Raw genomic sequence first — 20,883 nt, 5'->3', positions numbered from 1 at the left:
TTTTAAGGCAGGCAATATCCTAAACAGTGTACAGTACTGATTTAAACATTTATTTTATGATGGCATATGTTATTCCTTCAGCTGTAGCAAGCACGTTAATAAAATATGGATTTATTCTACTGAAAATCTTTCAAATTTTTAATACAGCTGTGAGCTGAAGGTTTATTTTGGCACACTGAACTGTACTGTCCTCTACAGTTATTAAATGTTTAATTGAATCCCTCTAGTCTTGCAGTTTGACCACCTGAAAACTACTGCCTGAATAACAGTGATCTTTGTTTCACATTCATAATTATTTTAGAGCTCTGGGAAGCGGAAACTAGCTTGTGTTAATTTTTATTTTGTATAGTAAATAGTTACAAATTTAACTTGAATCTTCAGTCTTAGCATGTTGGGGTCTCGTATGCTTGAATGGCAAACATTAATTGGTTTCAGTAACATCAAGGCTTGGTCCATAAAGAAAAAAAAATTACTTCTCAGATTTCTCAGTAAGTTGGAAAACAGAAAAACGATGTTTTCAAGCTACACTGTGGAAACTGCAGACTAATACATAGTTCACACTTACTTCATGTGCCATAATTACTGCAGAAGTGATTAGTGTATGTTGTGTTTCTCAGATCCCAGACAAGAATTATTTATTTTTTTTTTACCTCCCAAGAAGTGTTTTATTACTGGTAGCATTGTGGGGGGATGATGAGCCAACTTTGTGGCAGCCTTTGGTTTAAGCAGGATTCAGAGGATCTGTGTGCGTGGTTCTGAGAGGTGGGATGTCCGCGGCACCACCTACAGTGCATGCTCAGTTAAACACGGCCATGTCTGTGCTGGATAAACCCAAAATTAAGGCAGATGGAGGCACTGACATGTATTATTAATGAACAGAGTTGTGATTGGAGTACAGTTACACAGATTGCTAAAAGCAAGGAGCTGAGATAGCCATCTCATAGGAAAGCAGTATTGTCTTACCTGCTGTGTTTAATTCTCCCATACAACAGAGGTGTACCTATCATTAAAGAAATAAACCTATGAACCACACTGGGGTTGACAGTCTTTTCTTATTCTAACAACAGTAGCTTTTTTGGTGGTGAAAATGTTTCATTAACGAACACAATTTTCATTGATCTTAATTTCTCCTTTCCATAATCCATGTCTCCAGATGATTGATTTATTATTGTTTCAGTGATCTTTTAAGGGTTCTCCCAACAGAATTCTATTGTTAGTATTACATTTTAGCTTCCCAATCGTTTTTTTGTGTTAGAATGAAAGTAAGGTTTTTTTTCTCATCTGGACTTACCAGGATTATCTACCTTACAAAGAAACACTCCTCTCTCCACAGCTCTGCTCTTCATCTAATAGTAAGATGTTCAGCTCTAGTAGAAGGCACCAAAAAGTATGTTAAAGTCTGCGCATGATTCAGTGTGAGGCTGCTCTAGGCGATATTTCCAAAACACAGTAGTTTTATTAAAACAAATGTAATTTTACGGGCCTGCAAATTTGTATTTTTTTGCTAGCGGTAGATTTCAGTTAACTGAACACAGGGGGACCTATTGGTGCATGAAGCAGATCAAGGGGCAAATGCAAAATGCAGGCTAGATAGTCAACTTCCAACAGATTGTTTTAAGATCTTTTTTTAATAGGATAGCACAACCTAATCTTTATATGATGACACATTGCTGACACAACTAAGCTCAGTACCACAGATGAATGTATACCTGTCCTTGGTCTTGTTAGATGTACTAAGAGTGGCTCTTCAGTTGTAGTGGGATGTCTGAATATTTTATGGATTTGCTCAGGCAGCAAATTAATAAGTGAATACTGTACATATTTTTAAGATGAGGAGCCTGAATACGTAGAAGGGAAGTGGTTTAGGGTGACAAGGATGATAGGAGGCTGATGACGGAATCAGGAATTGATTGTACTCTTCCTGAATCTTGGCTAGTGCTTTAATCCTTCTAATTTCTCCCAGTTATGAGACGCCTCAGTTCCCTTACAAAAGCATTTGCCAGCAGAATTCCTCTGGGCTCCATCTTGCACAACTTCTTTGCAAACTGAATGGAAAAGACTATGCTGTGTCATCAATTAAAATGTCAGCAGCTTAAATACCAAAAATTGATGAGCAACATCCAGTTCTACTTGTCAGATACAAGAAGTCTTGCAGTGAGCAAGGAGCTAAACCCGAGCAAGGTGGCAGTAGCATTGGTACGTAAGAAGTACACATTGTCCTCTCATTATCTTTTACTCTTATCACTTATCTTACTTATCTCTTATCACTTGTGCCAGCAACATACCCTGTGTAGTGTGATGAAGGTGCTACAGAACCTTCATCTCATGGCAGCCCACGCTCTGAGCACCTGGCACAGTGATTGTTTATTCATTGCTAATCTCCAGACATCCCTATCTCAGGGCACTTGGGTAGACAAGTCCATGACCTCAAGTCTTTGAGTTATTTAATGACAGTAAAACCAACTTGTTATTAATTTAGTACTGAAAGCCCTGTAGTTCAGTGTTTCACGTTCTGTGTGGGGCTTCCAGCTGAAGTCCAGGTGAAATCTATCTACTCTGTCCGTGGTGCTTTAAAGTGGGATCACCGCGAGCTCTCTTCTGTACTTTAGCTGTTTTATGATAAGACATCACTCTTCATCAACAACTTCTTACTAGTAATTGCTTCCTGTTAATGGACGTCATGAGCGGGGAGAGATTTATATCAGTAGATGACGCTCAGTGAAAGACAAATCATCTGTTCTGTTCATTCCTACAGGGAGCAGAGCAATAACCAACAATGTCATCTTAAGTTTTTGGAGACAGAGTGTAGGATCAGGAGGGAATTTCCAGATTATCTTGAACCTCTTTGTATCACATATATCCCTGATACAGTTCAGCCACAGATTTTTTTTTTATTAGACTGATCTTTCAAAAAAGCATTTAAAGTATTCAGGAGATGAGGACACCACTATAACTCTTGATAGTATAGTCAATAACATCCACTTTAAAAAAAAAAAAAAAAAAAGGGAAGAAAATACAGATTGTGAATAAGCTTCTAAACTGCTCCTTATTATATCTTTCTCTAAGATTAGACAGTCCTTTAGTGTCTGGTGTTTCTCCCTACAAAGCGTAATCATGTTATCTCTCAATTTGTTGTTGTCAATTTGAACACATTGTATTCTTCAAGGCATTTTTCTCCAGCATGACTTTTTCTTTTTGCAACCTTTCAAACATACAGAATATTGATGCCAGACCTGGCAGCAATAGTTAACTATTTATAATCTCAGTAATCTATCTGCAATGGCAAAAATTTTCTCCTTTTTTAGGAATATAACCATTTCTTCAAGGAAAATGTTATCTCCTCTTGTTGGGGTGTGGTTTTCGGAGCTCACAGAGAGTTGAACATCGCTTTTAAGGATCTAGTTCTCTACCCCGTCAGTGTGACAGTAGTCTTTTCTAACGGCAAAGCTTTCCATCTTGGTTTTATTACAGCATGTTTTGTTTCTATGATCTTAATTTATTTGTGATCCAAAATGACTGTGTGATTGTGCTGTTGCTATTATTTTTTACAAACAGTTATTGTTTTTGTGATGTTCACAGTAATTTTGGCAAAGATTTTCTATCTTATGTTCACGTTGCTGGTGAAGGTGATGACAGATGCCCATTAGAAACATCTCTACTGAGAGAGTTTTTTCATTGACATATGTGGCCTAAGCTAACTTATTCATAATCCTTTTAATTTGTGTTTGTTTTTATCAGCTTTGTGTAGCACTTTTTTAACCAGAACATTAGTAGTTCTAACTTGGACACCCTGCAAAGCTCTAATTTACTGCATCTTCGTGGTTGCCTTAGATGAATTTGTTAGATGTTTATAAATCCTGGTGATGAATGTAGTATAAGAATCAAGATGATTATTTTCTAGTGAAGATAATTTGCTATTTGGTAGAAATAATCAATAATATGTAAGTACACAGTGTCTGGATTTCATCAGTGGTTCATTCTTCTTCTGCTATATTCTTGTTGGCCAGACCAAGAAGTTTAGAAATAAATTTTCATACCAGATCTGCCCAATGGCCCATGAATTTCTACATTTGTGCTTTATTAATTAATTGAGACCATAATCTAGTACTAGGAAAGAGATATTAAAAATAATTTAATAAATACCCATAAAAAAGCCTTTCAGTAGAGAAATTAGACTTGGAATCTCTTTATTAGTATTTGGCTTGCTCCTTCAAATACGAATGTGCATGCGGAACGGCACAAAATGAGAAATTTTTTTTTCTAATGCATCTGTGTGGGTGTTCTCGGTTTCTGCAGAGAAGAGATACTACATTCCCCACCATAACTATGTGTAGTAAGTAGAATATGTAGTACAACTTGTTTAGGTCAGAATGAATAAAATTATACTGTGACATTCTTACATTTCTGGTAGTGTAAGCTGCTCAAAATTCTATTTTGAAATTATCTTGATTATTTAAATTCTTGAATGTCCTTGTGAGAGTGATACACCATTCTTTCCGGCTAAAATTATTTAGCTGCTTCTTTCCTCAGTTAATGTAGGGGGAGAAAATCAATATAAAAGATAATATTTTAGCATTAGTTGATCCTAGGGTCTTATTTGATTCCAGCATAGCAGACTAAGTAGCAAATGCTCTTAGCAATTGTTTCTGTTAGTGGAATTTTGAAAGCACTCAGAGAAATCTTGATCCATGGAGACAGTACAATAATTCACATTGACATATTTTCCCCATTCGCCACAGGGCAAGTGGAACTATTAATGCTCCTGTACAAACCCTTTTTCTCCATTTCTCTTTTTTTAAAAGCACAGCGGAAACAGTGATGATCTTAACAGTGGATTATATGTAAAAATTTACACTACCCTGCAGCCATAAAAGGGAAGAAGATTCGGAAAATTTACTACCAATATATCTTTGGTTTTTTTAAAAAAGAAACCCCTGCGAAATGAGTATCTATATTTGTTTACATTGTGGGTTTCTGTAGTGTTTTGGAGGTTTGATGGTTGTTTTAAGCAAGAAGGCATCTCTGTGGTCAGGGTGCAGGTAGCAGTGATTGTAAAATAAGGTGTTGGAATACTGCATGTACACATGAATTGTTTCTAACAACAAAAATCTCTTCTGAACCCATTCTCTGCCCCTCAACTTACAGTCAGTGCCCAACGGAGACAGCCGTTCCAATCATGTATACACAAGGAATATTTGTTATCCATTGTAGTATTTTGCCTGCAGCTTTGAGAGACCCAATTTTATCTTCCCTTAAGCAGCAGGAATGATGTCAGCATAAGCATGGCACTTTTTTCTTTGGATGTTTCAAGAACTGAGAAATGGAACTGTTCACTGATAAATAAAGATTTATGTAAAATATTTATAAATTTAAGCAACGTCACCCACTTAGTCCAGTAAAACTGCCTTTGAAGTGAGATTTAAATGTGAGTTCTTGAGAAGTTGATTGGTTAGATGATCAGGAAGTAATAGACAGTTGCCTGCTAATAATGCCAGAAACAATAATTACGCTGTGAGCAGCAGTAATGATAGATGACCAAACACGTATCTTCTCAACGTGCATCATGTTGGCAGTATGATACCAAAAATCTGACTGCGCTATTAGATTAAAAATTAAATAGAACAAAATTATAGATAAATTAGCAAACATTTATTTGGTTTCCTTTCCACCTCTTTTCTCTTTCTTCTCTTCCTCCTGCGTGCTCCCCTCCCCCACCTCCCCACCCCCTTTTTTTTATTTTATTTTAGAGAGCCAAGAGACCAAGCTCAGGTCACAAATGAGATGAGTTTGATGACCTCAGCCTACGGCCCAACAGACATCTGTCTCCATCTCAAAACATCCGTAGATTTTAGCACAATCGGAAATATCTTGTCAGGAGAGATCCAGGAATAGTCTGAGGAGAACATGCAACTCTGGTTGTGACTGTAAAACCTCGAGAAACAGAAAACCATCCCTCTCAGTACTTGGGATTTAGTAGAAGTTACAGTTGTGGTACTTAAAAGGAAAAACATTCAAAATACTCTTACTGAACCAAGGTAGGGTTGGTTTTTGTTGTTTTGTTTTTTTTTTTTTCCTTAGACTGTTTATTATCTACATGAATTATCGTTCATTCCTCTCTTGTGATAGCCCTTTCTGATGTGGGTTTCTCTGTAATGTTAATCATGTAGGTGCAGCCTCTGGGAAAGACACAAACTTTAACCTTTCTGGGTCACAGGTCTCAGAAGCCACTTTAGTTAGAGATGAGCACAGTACAATGATACACAAAGTATTCTCATTTGTTTCCAGGTCTTTCAGGAAAAGTTAATTATTTATACAATATCTATATATACTTACTTATTAGAACTCAGTTGTCTTTAGCCCCCACTGGTTAATTTAAAGTATGTTTTTCCTAAGGTAACTTTGTCATCTTGTAATATAACTTGTACTGTTCATAAGGCATATCGAATCATTTTAATTAAGATCCCAATCTGTTTGCATGGTAGTATTTCCCTTTTTGTGTATGTCTACTGAACTTTACTCTTCCCAAGGTGATGTACAAGCCCATACTCTGATCATTCTTTCAGATATGTAACGTAATACAAATTAATGAAAGCTGATTGTTATATCAATGACTCTTCTGCTGGTCATAGGAATAAATAGGACCCAAATAAAACATGAGAATTTGAAGCCATGGAAAAGAATAGGTTTTGTATACCCTAAGACATTCCCTAGAATTTGGCAATAAAAATGAAAACTTGAACACTTTTTATTGCATCAGTTGCAGATTTGTAGTTGTTCGCTGTGTTTCTTGTGACCTGGTAGCTCAAATGGCACATCAAGGTAGTGAAAAATCATAGTTCGTCACACAAAAGCAGTATTAGATATCCTGCTTCGTAAAAAAGACAGCTTATGTTCAGAATCAAAATAACTTGTCTTGACAAAATAAAGGAAAAACCTGGAAAGACTAGGATAAGCAACATGGTGCACTAATTGAAACCAGTTCAGAAGCTGATATAATGTTCCAAATCCTCTTCTAGTCAGTAGCCTGTTCTAAGAAATTTACCTTTTAAAATTATCAAAGAAAATTCTTTTGTTTATTTTAATGCCTTTTGTTTATAGCTCATGATGAACTCTGGGTGGGCTTCCCACAATGTCATCATGAATCACAAATACTGCAATGCATCAGCCCAGCCGCCTTGCCAACGCCTGCCTGGCACAACAGTAACTATCTTTAAAATTGCGCTGAAATTCTGCTGTCAAGAGTAATGGTCGTTGTGAGATGATGGAGTTCCCAAAAGACACTTGTAGGACCACAGTTGTGCTGCGCTGTGATACAAATTCAACAAAACATCTCTGTCAGATGGTGTTTTCCTGTGTAGAGGAGGTGAACCATTGCAAAGCCAGCGGTTTAGAAAACCTTTTCATGAGGTGTGTTATCTCCGCAGCATTTTCTTCATGTAATATGGTAAGGCCTTTGGAAAGTTTATCCAATAATCTTTAAATAATACCAACCTGTCATAATGCACAGTGCTGCCTTAGTCTGTAAGTCGGGGTATTTGGCAATAAATATAAACTCAAGTAGCAGTAAATCTGCTGATACTGATTATCACCTGTTTGAATCGACTTTCTTCTGTAGTGAAATTGTATGTTATATGAATATAAGTAGTATGATCAGGCAGTATTTATGCTAGGATAACAGTCTGCTTCTTTCTTTACATTATACAGCAATACAAAAGGAGCTTTTTCAGTATACAGAAAGTTACCATCTCGCTGTGTAAGCTGGCGTGTAAACTGATGTTCTTCAGGATTTGAATTGTACCTGGAAGAGTCTTGCATAGGGAATAAGGATTTCTTGCAGTTTACTTTTCAGCTCTGGAGTTTTAAGTCCTGAGAATGAGAAGTAAAAAAGTTGCACAAGAGTCTTTATTTTGGTTTAGTAAAAGAAAGGTGAACCTCCCAATAACTGCCTAGAAAATGTTTGTTGGAAAAATATATACGTATTTGGAGGGGTATAAAAATATCAGTATGTTGCTAGATACATGGAGGCAGAGAACATGAAATGTGTTTGTGCGGCTAATGGTCTATGTGTTTTACGCATGAAGCCTCGCTACTTTCTTTTTACTGTTCTAAAATCATCGACCACTCGCTGTTAATGGATTGCCTAACCTCTATATTGTTCCATATGTTGTAGCTATGGAATTGATTTTCACTGCCCTTCTCTTTGCTACTGTTTTTCTCCACTCTAATTTTCCTGTTTTCTTAGAGCACAAAGGGCTGTTCATCTAGTTGTTTATTATTATTTTTACATATTTAGTAGGATGTTTTCCTTATTTTATGTACAAATTTCTGGATATACTACTTTTAAAATGAAATTAAAACAAGTTAGAGCTTACACTTTTTATTATAGTCCATTAAATTCTGTAATAGTTCTCTGTATGCAGTTTTTGTTACGTTCAAACAGACGTGTTCAGGTTTTTTGATGTGCAGATGTTTTCTGTCGTTTGTTATAGCTGCTGTGCAAAGCACGAGTTACTGAAGGTGTCTGAAGTGCTTCACCAGTGGTGTATGGGTGCTGAGTAGTGTTGTGGTGGAGCATTATCAGATTTGAATTGGATGTGGATGTGATCAGTCGGTGAGAGGCAAGGCATTGCCAGGGAGATCCCGTGTCTCAGGAGCTGGTGTGATGATTCACTAGAGGTCACTTTTTGCTCACTGATGAGCCATTCTCTTATTTTAGTGTGAGGTGAAGTGCTGGTAGTGCAGTATTTCACGAGGGTACGAAGCAGTGTTCAATTGGGAAGAGGATGAAATTCAAGACCGATAGCCTGTAGTCATCCCAAGTAAATTTGACAAAGCAAGAGTTTGTTTCGGTGTCATAAATGTATGTAATCCCAGCACGTGGTTGTGCTCAAGGTTCTCGGCAGCAGATGGACATTTTCACGTTAACAGACATTGTTTTGCTTCTTGCATCCTTTAGTATCATTGCTAGTTTTTCGGATTGGTAAGCCTTGTGGTTAGTTTGAGAGAAAAGTCTTTAGTTCAGTGTTTGGTGAGATGTTGCTTGGATTTCATAGCTTTATTTTTCCCAAAGGGTTCCTCAGTTTTGTGGTATGTGTTTCAAACAAGGAAGTGTGATGTCCTATATGCCACCTAGTGAATGAATGACATTTATAAGTGCGAGTATAATTGTTTGGGAAATTTAAAATTATCTCTGATACAACTATAGCTTTATTTCCTGACTACTTGTACAACCTTGACAAAAATAAGATGCCAAGTGTGTTATAAGGGAACTGAAAAGGAGGTAGAGGATAATAGAGTGCAAATTACATTGCAGCACAGAGATAATTAACTTACTGCCAGTCCAAACTGGCATGAGTGTACAGCATCTCCTAGAGTTGTCCCTACTGCTGCGTTAGCACGGTGCCAGGCCCAAAATAATTAATCCCTCTTCTGTGCAGATAATCACCTCACGTTTGGAATAACACTGGCAAATCTGAACCGTTTATGGACTTGAGAGCTAGAGCAGAGATCAAGCCTCCAGCCTGAGCATCTTTCCTTTCTTCTGTGGCCTGCCCTTGAATCCGTGTAGGCAAATGTACCTCTCGCACATCACTCCTGAATTTGATGCTCTGCATCTGTTGAGTTTCTCAGCACACTGTCCTAAGACTGAAGACACACCCACAAGAGCACATTCATTCAGGACAGCCACTGATTCTGCTTAGCCCACTGGGTGGTTAATTATTCTCCACATTACCTGTGAAATTACTATCACCAAACAGGTTACTGAATCTACTACAACCTTGCAGGTTTTGATCCCTTCAGTCGGCTTTAATGTATGTCTGTTTCTTTACATACAGAACGCAGCATCACAAAGAGTATCTCTTTTTCATTATAATTTTAAAGTCAGATGTCATAACTACTTTGTATGGGTCTGAGCCTTCTGCCCATAATCATATAGAAAATCATGCATGACCAGGCCCAGACTGATTTAAAACTTGAGAAGTAAATTACTACTCAGTAGTAGCACGCTGCAACCCAGTTCTGTAAAAGTAAAGGCAGAATGTTGTTATGCTAGTTCATTATCTTGAAAGAATATTGTCTTATAATTTTTAATGAGGTGGGTTTTTTTGTGTGTGTAAAATATTCTTTCCAAATGCCTTTTTTGAACACCTTGGGAGACAGCTGGATCAGTGGTTTCACTCGCCAATTGATGGGCTATCCACTGCTCACATAATTAGTAGCTGCAGTTAAATTTTTAAGGACTTCGCTACTGGTAGGAGCCTCAGCATAGTATCTCTGCAAGGTACACAGTTTGAATGAGCTTCAAGATTTCAGACAGGTGAGAAGGAGAAAACCTTCCCTTGGGTTACTAACCCACTTTTTGTTCTTTCATCTGAATTGGCTGTTCGTTCCTGGGAACACAGATTGCTCTGCTTCTCCTTTACCTCATCCAATGTCAAATCCCCAAAGAAGCCCTGCCAGCGCAGAAGGGAACGAGCCATATGGGGCAGGTTGCAGTTGTTCCTTCAGGTCTGGATTTATTCCACTGTGAACAGATGGACAATGGCTGACATCCACTAATGGTTCTCGATAGGTTTCTTCTGCTGTTCATCTCTATCTTCTTCCAGAACACAGACCTTCCTGGAAATGGTCTGTTAACTCCTCCTGACTAGATGGAAAATGATACCTCTCATTTCATGGTAACCAGAAAATGCAGAGGATTTCATTCCACCCTGGTTCTTGTGTTTTTAGCACTTCTGTGAAGAGGGTGAGATCAAGAAGAAAATCCCTTAGTCACTTAATACAGATAACATCAGAGGAGAGCGGGTTTTTGTGTTCACTGGTTTGAAGGGAATTTATTCTTCCATTCATTCCGCACACTGCAAGCTTTTTCACTTTTGTACGGCTGGTATTTCCAGCATAGAGCTAGTATAGCCATTCCATTCTGAGAAAGGAGCAATGCACATTTGGCATTTCAAAAATGACTTTGAATGTTTGACACAGCTGAACTTCTTGTTCATTAAGTGGAACTTTAATCTACGACTTTGATCCTTCAGCAATCCTTCTTTTTAACAGTAGATGAAGGTCCTTTATTTTATTTCATGCTTGTGATGACCACCATTTCTTAAAGATGAAGTGTTTCCCTTCTGTCAATTATTCTTTTTTCCATTTTCCCCTCAGAACCTGCTGAAAATGTTTCTCTAAAATGGCCTTTCTCTTTCACATCAACCAGAAAGCATTAATTTCCTACAGTGGGAAGTTTCACACAGAGGAAGTTATACATAAAAAAAGCAGCTCTAATTAAAATATGCAACAGCAGAATGAAAGTAGACTGATCTCCGTGTGTGTGTTTTATAAAGCAGTGCTTTTCAGGATCTGAGCAAAAGAATTAAGGAAAGATTTAAATCCAAAGTGTTCTTTCCAGATTTTAAATAAATGGTATTGATTTATTTTGATTACACATTTTAAAGATCTATTTTTAGAATAAAGTCTAAATGTTGGGCCTGCTTTACCCAACCATTATTTTCTTCTGACGTAAATACTTTTTTAGGATCTCCTAATAGCATCTGCAAGATTCACTGTTCACAAAAGTTAAGATATTCCCTTGAAATAGAATCTTACACTTTGATTAAAAAATGCACAAAGCTTTCAAAACGATGGCTTTTTAAAAACTGTTACAATGAATGCCGCATGTTTGATAATGAAGCAAAAACATGCATGAAAAGGCCAGCATGCACAGCTATGACAAACTAAAGAAAATCTGTAAGTACACAGTCTCAGTATCTAGATGTAAGAATATTGTCAAACCTCATTATTCACTTTAGAGAGCCTTCAACATGCATCTTGGCTCATTGCTTAGACGGTACAACAGTAAAACTTCCTCTTTCAGTATCTTCAAAGTCACATCTGCTAAAGATATTGTACCCTAATGTATCTAATTGTGAAAGCACAAGGTCATGCCCTTATGATTAGACATTCTGAGGGGAATAAAACTTGTGCTTAAATTATACATATGGCTGTTAACAGATACACTTAAAACAATGTATTTACTCTTCAGCACATGTGCTCCTCCAGCTGACTCTTAAGAAGCCAAGAAACAGTTTGGGGGCTTTGAAAAATGCCATAATTCTTAGCGCAAAACACAGAAGACACTCGGCTGTGTAACATTACTGTTAAAAAAAAATAATAATAATAGTTGCAGTGACAGCAGTGCCAAAATGTGATACGAGGATGGGGATTGTTACATTCTGTGGAAGATTTAGTAGTATTGTAGCCGTACAAGCCACAGTCTAAAAAGATGTGGGGATGACTGAACGTTTAGTGACCCAGAGGCAAGCTGGAGAACACAGGCAGTAAAACGGATGGGGGCAGTGGAAGGTTTGACTGGAGTCAGCTGGTCTGCTCCTGGATTTTCTCATGTCCAGTCTAAAACTAGGCCACTGCAAGCCGTGTAGGGGAGGAGGACTGAACTCTGGGTGAAAGCGAGCTTGATTTTCTTAAACAGAAAGAGCACTGAATTGTGCTCTGAAGGAAGACTTCAAACGCTCTAGGGGTATTTCATTTTCTTTTCCATCCTGACAGTCTTCACAGTGTATTCTGTAGAGCAGGTGCCTCGTGGCAGCTGTCAAAGAGCAGGGTGGAGACCTTTCGACTGGGGAGCCGGGGTCAGATAACCTCTCTCCTTTAGCAGGTGCCAATCCACTTTACGCTATTGAAAGGAACACAGTTGTTGGTCCAGTTACAATCAGCTGAGGATCCAGCCCTTCATGTTTTCCCAGGAAACATGAATTTGTGATGCGTGCATGTGCACCGGCAGGGGAGTAAGTCCGGCATTTACCTACTGTGTGTGTATTTGTTAAGTCTGTGTACAATCAAAAAGGAAAAAGAGCAAGCATATGAATCCCTTCATGAAGTAGCGTAGAGAATACCAAACTGCAGTATTAATAACCTCCTGTTATTGAATACTCCATCTGTTCATCATGCCAACTTATCCTCACTTAGAGCACTCCCCTTGTCATAATATTTTGTACCACACTCCCCTCCCTCCTCAAATCAGCAGTTCCAGTTTAGAACTAAACATTTGCCCAGTCATGTAACCCCACCGAGGAGATGGTCTCATTGCCTGTATCCATTTCTCTACAAAACAATGTAACTGAACTCTTAATTTAATTTCTCAATTTCCATTTTTCACTATTAATTTTTTTTTGCAGAGGTACTTCCATATCCATGTTGGTATTCATAGATACTCCACTTACGATTTAAACATGTTCTACCCCTAATGCTTGTTCCTGCTGATACTTTGCCACATGGCAACTTAAGTAGTGGAAAAAAAAATACCATTATTTTCTTCTTTCAGCTTTGATATGTATATATTTTTATATTTGCTAACATTTATAAATGGCAATAAAGTGGTTAACCACTTTAAAGTGATTAAAACCAAATTTGTTTATTTATACAAACCCCACATGAGGCGCTTGGCTAGATGCTGCCCTAGTGATGCACAGTGAGAATCTAGAGAAACTATGTTGTTTGAGGAATGTCTGAGATGTCTTTACAGAGCCACAAAAGGCTTTCCTAATACAGGAGGAGAATTAAGAAAGTCAGAGACTGCATAAACTTGTCCTGGGAGTTACCTCCCAGTCCTGCTGGATAACCCTGTGAAATGGACCATACCGGGAGAATGATGGGGAAAAACAAGTTATTAGGGAGCTGGAGCCAAGCTGCTAAAGGCTGTCTATAAGCTAAAATCTGGTACTTGTGCCCTGAATGGATTCCTGAAATTCATGCAACTTGGTGGCTGAAACCACCCTTTATAACCGTTGGGTTCAAATATTCCCCTCTCAAACAAACCAACCCCTCAGAAACCACAGGAAAATCTACAGCCCGTGTGTATATAGAAACACAGAAGAGTGTTTCTGTATATCTGCTCCTAGTATTGGGCAGGTGGCTTATCAAAGCGAATTACTAATGTTTGCAAGCCAAGGAGTCCCTGTAACGATTTGTATTAGCTACCTCTAACACGCCTATCACCACGAGTATTGCAAGTATTGCAGACCAATCCTGCAGAATCAAAAAAAAAAAAAAAAAAAAGCTCTTAAAATCTTCGCGTTTATCCCCTCCCTTTTCCGTGCGCCAGTTTTTAAAAATCACCCTCGGTCCCGGAGTTCAGCGGTGCAAGTCAGCAGAATTAACTCTCGGGATCATCCCGCAAAACGATTTAAAAAAGTGCGAGCGGAGGTGCTGAAACTTCGAGGGAGCTTGGCATGGAGTAAGGCGGCGGGGTGGACAGATGTACACCGGGCGTGCTCCCCCCCAGCGAGGGCACCCCACACTCCTCCGGCCCGGCCGGACCATGCACCTCGCCCCGGCGTGGCAGCCCACTTGCCCTCTCCTCCAAGTCGGTAAGAGCTTTGCCAGCTTCCCTCTCGTCTGAAGAGAATCAGGCCCTGACTCACCGCAGAGCTCGGAGAAGAGCGCTAGTATCTTACATTTTACCAGAGGTCGACCCGCCGTGCCCCCTCCCTCGTCGTTATCTGAGGGGCCGTCGGGTCCCCGGGCACCCCTGAGGTGCTGCTGTGGCACCGCGGGCTTTTGGGGCCATTTGCGGTGTAACCGCTGACACAAACCGAGCGTTTTATTTCTGGAAAAAAGCAAAAGGTGAGGTTTGTGCTCGCCAGGCTCCTCTGTGAGAGGGACGAAACGGGCGAACACCCTGTCTGCTCCCGGCCGCGGCTCCGCTTCCCGCCCGCGGGTGAGGGAGGAGTGTGGGGGGGACACCCAGCTGTGCGAGAGGCGTAAAAGTTTCACGGATGGCTGGACCCGGAGCTCCCGGTGCTGAGGCGAGGAGAAACCCGGAGGAAAAACGGCGGCGCGGGGTCATGGCGGCGCCGCGGGCCCCCGCCACCCCCCCTGCTCCCGCGGGCGGGGCGGGGCGGGGCCGCCGCCAGCTGACCCAGCCGGCAGCGGGGGCGCCGCGCACGCTTTGGTTTCCGTCCGCCGCCGCCGTCTCGGCGGGGAGGCGAAGGGCGGGCTCGGGGCGGGGGGGGACACACGGGCGACACCCCCGTGTGGTGACACGGAGCGAGGGGGAAAAGGGGATGGCCGGGGTTTGAGCGCTGGCGGTAACACCTGGTTTTGACCCAAATCTCGCTTCTGTTTTGGTCAGCGCAGAGGGAAAATGCTGCATTTCTGTTCATCCTGCTGGTCAGTGAAAGAAGGCGGTGCCCCCCCAGGGGTGAGGGGGCCGGGGGGCACCGCGGGGACACCCGTGGGGGCTTCGTGGGTGCCCCGAGAACCGGCCTTTACCCCAGAAAAGGTGTCTGTTTGCCCCCACCAGCCCGTTCCGAGGGTCGACCCCGCGCTGGGGTGATGTTGTGCCACCTCTTTACCCCCCCCGGTATAGTTACGGCAGAATCGGCCCTTTGTACGGTTCGTGGGGCTTCCCACAGAGCGGGTCGGGGTGACACCCCCGGGGGGGGGGGTCCCGGTGCGGGGTGGGACACCCCAGGGTCGGCTGCGGTGGCGTGACAGGAGCGTTTCAGCATCCCCACGTCGGGGCCGTGGTTCAGACATAGGCGATGCTTTTGCATTGAGGCACCGAGCACCGGAGAGGGTCTGGCGTGGATCGCCCAACGGTTTGGACTTCGTGGGAGTGCGCGGGGATGTCGGTGATGGGAAAGAATATCAGCATTTGGCGAATTTGCTGCTTTTTGCCTAAAGCCGGCGCCCACCCCAGCCCTGCTCCGCGCAGCCCCGGGCCCGGCGCTGGGCCTCGAGTGGGACTCTGGGGGCACGCCAGTGCCTCTAAGCCTCACTTCACTAATTGTAGTCACTAGGAGCAAAATTAGAGTCTTCTGGAGTTATTTTTTTTCCCATCCTTCTTAGTTTATAAGAGGGGAAAAAGCCTTAAGCTGAATCCGAAAAACATGATGGCACGCCGGAAGCGGTGATGTTTGGGGATGGCAGGGCGGGGGGCCGCGTGCAGGTAGCGCTAACTTTGTGGAAGTTTTAGCAACCCAAAGCAACAGGAGAGCGGCTCTATCGCGGCTCGAGGTGCCGGAGCGCGCTCGTCGCGCCACGGACCCAACGCCGGCGGACGGAGCGGTGAGGGGAAGGCTCTAGGCCCGCTTCCGCCCGCCCCGCTCTCTTTCTTACACTTGCACTGCCGAGAACCAGGAGGATCGAGGACGGGGCGCGGAAGCCCCGCCCGCGGCGGAGGCGGCAGCGGAGGCAGCGGCCGCTCCCCCGCCCCCCCCCCCTCTTCCTCCCTTCCCGTCTCTCCGGCGCGCGTGCGCGCGGCGGGGGCGCGCGGGCGGGCGGGCGGGCATGCGCGCGGGGCGCGCGCCGAGGCGCCTCAGTTCAGGGGCGCCCACGGAGTGGCCGCCATATGCCGCGGCGGCTGGTCCGCGCCTCGCCAGCCTCGCCGTCCCCGAGCGGCGGAGCCCCCCCGGCCTCCTCCCCGCGGCGGGCGCGGATGTAGCGCTTCAATGGGAAGTTCTCGCTTACTAAACAAGGGCTTGCCTCTAGGTAACCATCTCGCCTCGCGTCGCGCCGGCCTGGTCGCGGCGGTGGGGACCGGCGGCGGGGCGAGGGCGGAGAGGAGAGGAGGGAGGGAAGGAGGAGTGGGGGGGGAGGGGGGGGGGGGGGTGGCTGCGATCGGCCCCCGCCGCCACCGCGCTTTGTGTGCCCGTCACCGCCGCGCCCGGCCCCTCCGCGCAGCCCCCCCCGGCCGCCGGCGGGGAGCGGGGCTCCGCTGACGGCCGCATCGGCAGCGCAACTTTGCCTGCGAGCTGCTGGCGGTGGGTGCGATATTCGGCTAATAATGAAAAAAAAAAATAACAAATAGAAATAAAAATCAAACGCGGGGCGGCGGGTGAGGCGCAGTCAGGGAGTGGAAGTCGGCTGCGGGTATAATTCATCCTTAAATAAAAAAAGTCGAAGGGCGCTAAAACTGCCTCCAGAATGTTAATTTGGGGTGGTGTGTTTTGTGTTTTGTTTGGGTTTGTTGTTTTTTTTTCCCCTGGTCCCGTTCGCTCTGGGGTTGAGCGGTGCCCTGGGTTCTAACTGCAGAGCACTGCTGGTAAAATGCCATGGAGGAAAAAAGCTGTGCTAATATTTCAATAAACAGGAAGTTTAAAAGCAGCGTTTTATTGCTGTAAAAAGTGCTTAAGGCCTGGCTGTTGAAATGATTTTTGGTAAATCTGCGGACGGGTTATGTAGCTGAGAGGTAAGGCTCTCCTCCCTACATTTGAATTTATCTTTTTCTTTCTTTCTTTTTTTTTTTTTTAATAAAACGTGCTAGCAAATGCATTTATGGATTGCTGCTGGTTTTTAAGGTAACATGAATAATATGCATGGGGTGATGTTACAGATATGCCTCCAGAATTGCTTGGCATAAATTATCATGTTAATCTGAAGGTGATTTTTTTTTTTTTTTTTCCTTCCCCCAGACATAGGGAGACAGGATGTCGATTCTGTTTATAAACAGTATAATTTTGTAAGCAAATTATACCAAAGGAAGGGTACAAAGCAGAGAATAAGCCTGTTTACCGTGTAGATATGAGACAGTCTGCTGTGCTGCTTTGTTTTCCTCTAAAAAATTAAATTCAGAAGTCACGATTTCAGTCACAGTACCGATCCGGACAGAATAATGGTAGGAAACACTGTTACCAGTGGCAGTTTTCGAAATTTCACCTGTTGTAACTTAAACAATTTATCGTCACCTTATATTTTAATAACTGTTGTCCTTATCGGGAAGAATGTTTGCTTTTAGGCCATGATGGAGCAGCTAAAGATAATCATCTCTTTAGCCTCACTGAAAATAATGAGGCCTAATAAACTGAAGTGAATGTGTACTTTTTTCCTAGTGAATTAAAATCAACTATTATATTTGCGATGTACATACGTGTTTCAAATGTATCGCACTGATTCCTTTTCCTGGATCTTAGAAGATGTAAATATTCTTATTTAGCATTCAAGCCCCTTGGCAAGTAGCCTGATGCCCTTATTAAAATATTTTAAATCTCATTATGGTATCCCACTAGGAAGGGAACAAGAAAATGCCAGGAAAAATAAAATACATGTAAATAATTTCAGTTGTAGATTGAAATCCCATTGGGTAACGCTTTAAAAAATCTATATCTTTATAAATAAAAAGGGTTTAAAAGCTCCCTATAAAGTAGGACTATGCTAGTAGAAAGATAATTGTCCCGTGCATCTCTTTGTTCTGTGTTCTTATCTCTTTTATCTATTTTTAGCGGTGTGATGGTGAAGCAAGCATGTAAAATTAGCAGTCTGAACTGCTAACTTTAGTATATTTTATAATGTTGCACTTTATTGACCCCCAAAGGCAGCAAGACTTCAATATTGGAATTCCTTAGTGTTTGACAAATAATATACTATTTGGTTTATTATTATGTCAACTATCCCGAGAGTAGTAAGCTAGTGACAGAATGTTTTGTCCAGTTGGCAATTCACTAGTGTATTTCAGACCAAAATGTAACAAGCAACCCTCTGCCCCCCCTGCCTGCCACAGTTTTCCAGTCTGAACAAGAGATAGATGTTTGTGGGGTGTCTGCGATTCAAAAGCAGATGGGAGAAATTGAAAGTTAAACTGTTCTTCATTTTTGTCATTGTTAATGCAAAATAATACTTGGGAGGCAAATAGAGTTTCTCTGTGGTTGTTTGATGGCATTGGGGGCATAAATTGGTGCAGAGTCAGTGGTGTGTTCCTTGTCCTGTAAACACCCACACCCCCCAAATAATTTATATCCACTATTTCTCCATCAAGGGATGTGTTATTTCATTACCGAAGTGGCCAATAAAATAGTAATAATCCTGAGACCTGCTGTAGTCATGCTCAGTAGAGGAGTTTAGTCAATGAAACTGCTATTTTGAAATGAAACTGCTACAGTCACCTTTGTGAATTTTTCAGCTCAGTGTTGTCATATGTAGTTAAGGAGTAGCTGGAGCGTGCAGCTTTTGAGCACACAGTATGCTACGTGTAAAAAGCTCATCATCGTAAATATTGTATACGCTATGATACTTTATCATAATGTGGAGTTCCTGATAGCGTGGCAAAACAAATTACAAGTGCCCTTACATTTGTCAGTTTGGTTAGCTCTTGACTTGTCCTTCTGTATCATAAAGATAAATAGCATCTGCCCTTTGTTAAAAATGTGTGATTCTTCAATTTACTAATCTCTCTGTTTCTAAGAGTTAGTGTTTTATTTACAATGTAAACAGAGCGGTCACAGTACTTAGCTGAAAGTGTGATCTAGAGATTAGGATTGGGCTGGATACTGTGAAGTGTTATCATAGAGATACAGTAGCGGGCTTGCCAACATTTTGAAAGGTGAAGTCAATCCCTCCTTATCAAAGAAGAACATCTACTGCAAATTGGTGACTGGGCTGGGTAGTCCCTTTTGGGGAGAAAACTGACATTGCTCCAGAGTACCTGTTTACTTGAATACCGTAAGAATGGAGGGGGGAAGCAGCAAAACATCTTATTTTACAAGCAAATAGTTTGAACAGTAGCTTATGGAAGGGTACAGATTTAAATGTCTTTAAAAGAGGCTGGGAAGCAACGTGGTCTTTAACTCGCTTATGTGAAATACAACACTACAATTGCTCATTGCCATTTTGCCCTTCCTTACCTACCACGTATTTGTAATAACTGTGTTTCTTGAAGCTCATCTGGAGAGGTTGGCGGCTTGTGTGTTAGAGACCTGCCTTTAAGAGTAATATTTAGGTTTTCACCTCCCAGGCCAGCTGGGAACATTGATGAGGTGATACTCTCCAGCATGTGTCAAGCTTTCAAATCCCACAGCAGTTGGCAGTATGGCAACACAGCAGCCTCATCTGAGGCTCCCTAACCTTCTGGCCCCATAATTATTTATTTAGTGGGAGAGTAGAGATGGAGTTACACTTTTAATACGTGTCCTAAAATTTAAGGTGAGGATAAAAGTTGTAGTACATAGCCCTTTAGCCTTAGTTCCTCTGCTACATGTACGTTCTCGCTCCCAGGCAGTGTAGCAACGGATTTACAGTTTAGGAAGTCAGAAGTTCCCAGCTGTTTTTGGGTCTTTCTCCCCTGCTGCCTTGAGAGCAGAGATGATGATTCATTTTAGTCTGTGTATTGGTTGGGAAGAGATAGCAAACATGCATTACAGATAAATCTAAAATTAACATTTCCTGCTGAAATACAACCCTTTTCTCCCTCACTAGGATTCCTCTGGGAGAAAGGGCAAGTGCAGCAGCCTTTCCAGTTGTGGTGGATGTTTTAGGATCTCTGAGCTGTGATTCCAATAGGATCTTTTCCAAGGCACAGTAATCCTCAGCCCGTCTCCCCAAATGATTAACATACTCAGAAGTGTTTTGGGCATCTGGCAGCACTGTCTGTCTGAAACTGATGTATGACTTTATGTGGTGGTATTGCAGGGAGGGGGAAGCAGAGTAAGTGTCTCAAATTGTTTATGATGTGAAGCAGGGTGCTGTGAGTCCCTGGATTAGAATTTTTTAGGTGCTTATGGGGCCCTATCCTTTGATGTTCAGCTTTGGTTTGATGGTTGAAATGAGTAAAAACTTCAAATTGGTTTTGAACCTGGCCAGAGGCCTATCCGGTTCCTCGAGCAATATGGGATTGTCCCTGGGCTCGTGTAATTTGTGTTGCCTGGTAGCTGCTATCTGTGGCGGCGTCAGGGACAGGGAGTATCTGGAGCAGAGTGGGCCTCAGCCACACCCTCGGGCTCTGCCTGCCGCCAGCACCAGTGCCCAGAGCTGCCACTGCTGCTCCCTTGGCTGGCAGAGCTGGAGCTACACAAACCTCCATGGGTGCTGCAAACGTCAAAGTAATGAAATCATAATTTAAAAAAAAAAAAAAAAGCTTACAGGGTAAAATTGAAT

At 42.2% G+C, this 20,883-nt stretch overlaps 1 protein-coding gene across 6 annotated transcripts in view; it reads left to right on the top strand.

Moving 5' to 3' along the window:
- Positions 1 to 20,883, top strand: part of CTBP1 (C-terminal binding protein 1) — a 247,211-nt gene that overhangs the window by 157,964 nt on the left and 68,364 nt on the right. For 2 of the 6 annotated variants that reach the window (XM_074904352.1, XM_074904355.1), the window contains exon 1: positions 16,324 to 16,506. The exons of the other annotated variants lie outside the window; for them this stretch is intronic. In XM_074904352.1, the coding sequence (XP_074760453.1) occupies positions 16,467 to 16,506 (40 nt within the window). In that variant the 5' untranslated portion in view covers positions 16,324 to 16,466. Of the gene's footprint in view, positions 1 to 16,323; positions 16,507 to 20,883 lie in introns of those variants that run through there. 6 annotated transcript variants of the gene reach the window in all.

Source organism: Athene noctua, chromosome 4, assembly GCF_965140245.1.
Source record: "Athene noctua chromosome 4, bAthNoc1.hap1.1, whole genome shotgun sequence".
Classification (NCBI taxonomy): Eukaryota; Metazoa; Chordata; class Aves; order Strigiformes; family Strigidae; genus Athene; species Athene noctua.
Note: the sequence above shows the minus strand (reverse complement) of the source record. Positions and strands in the feature narration are given on the sequence as shown.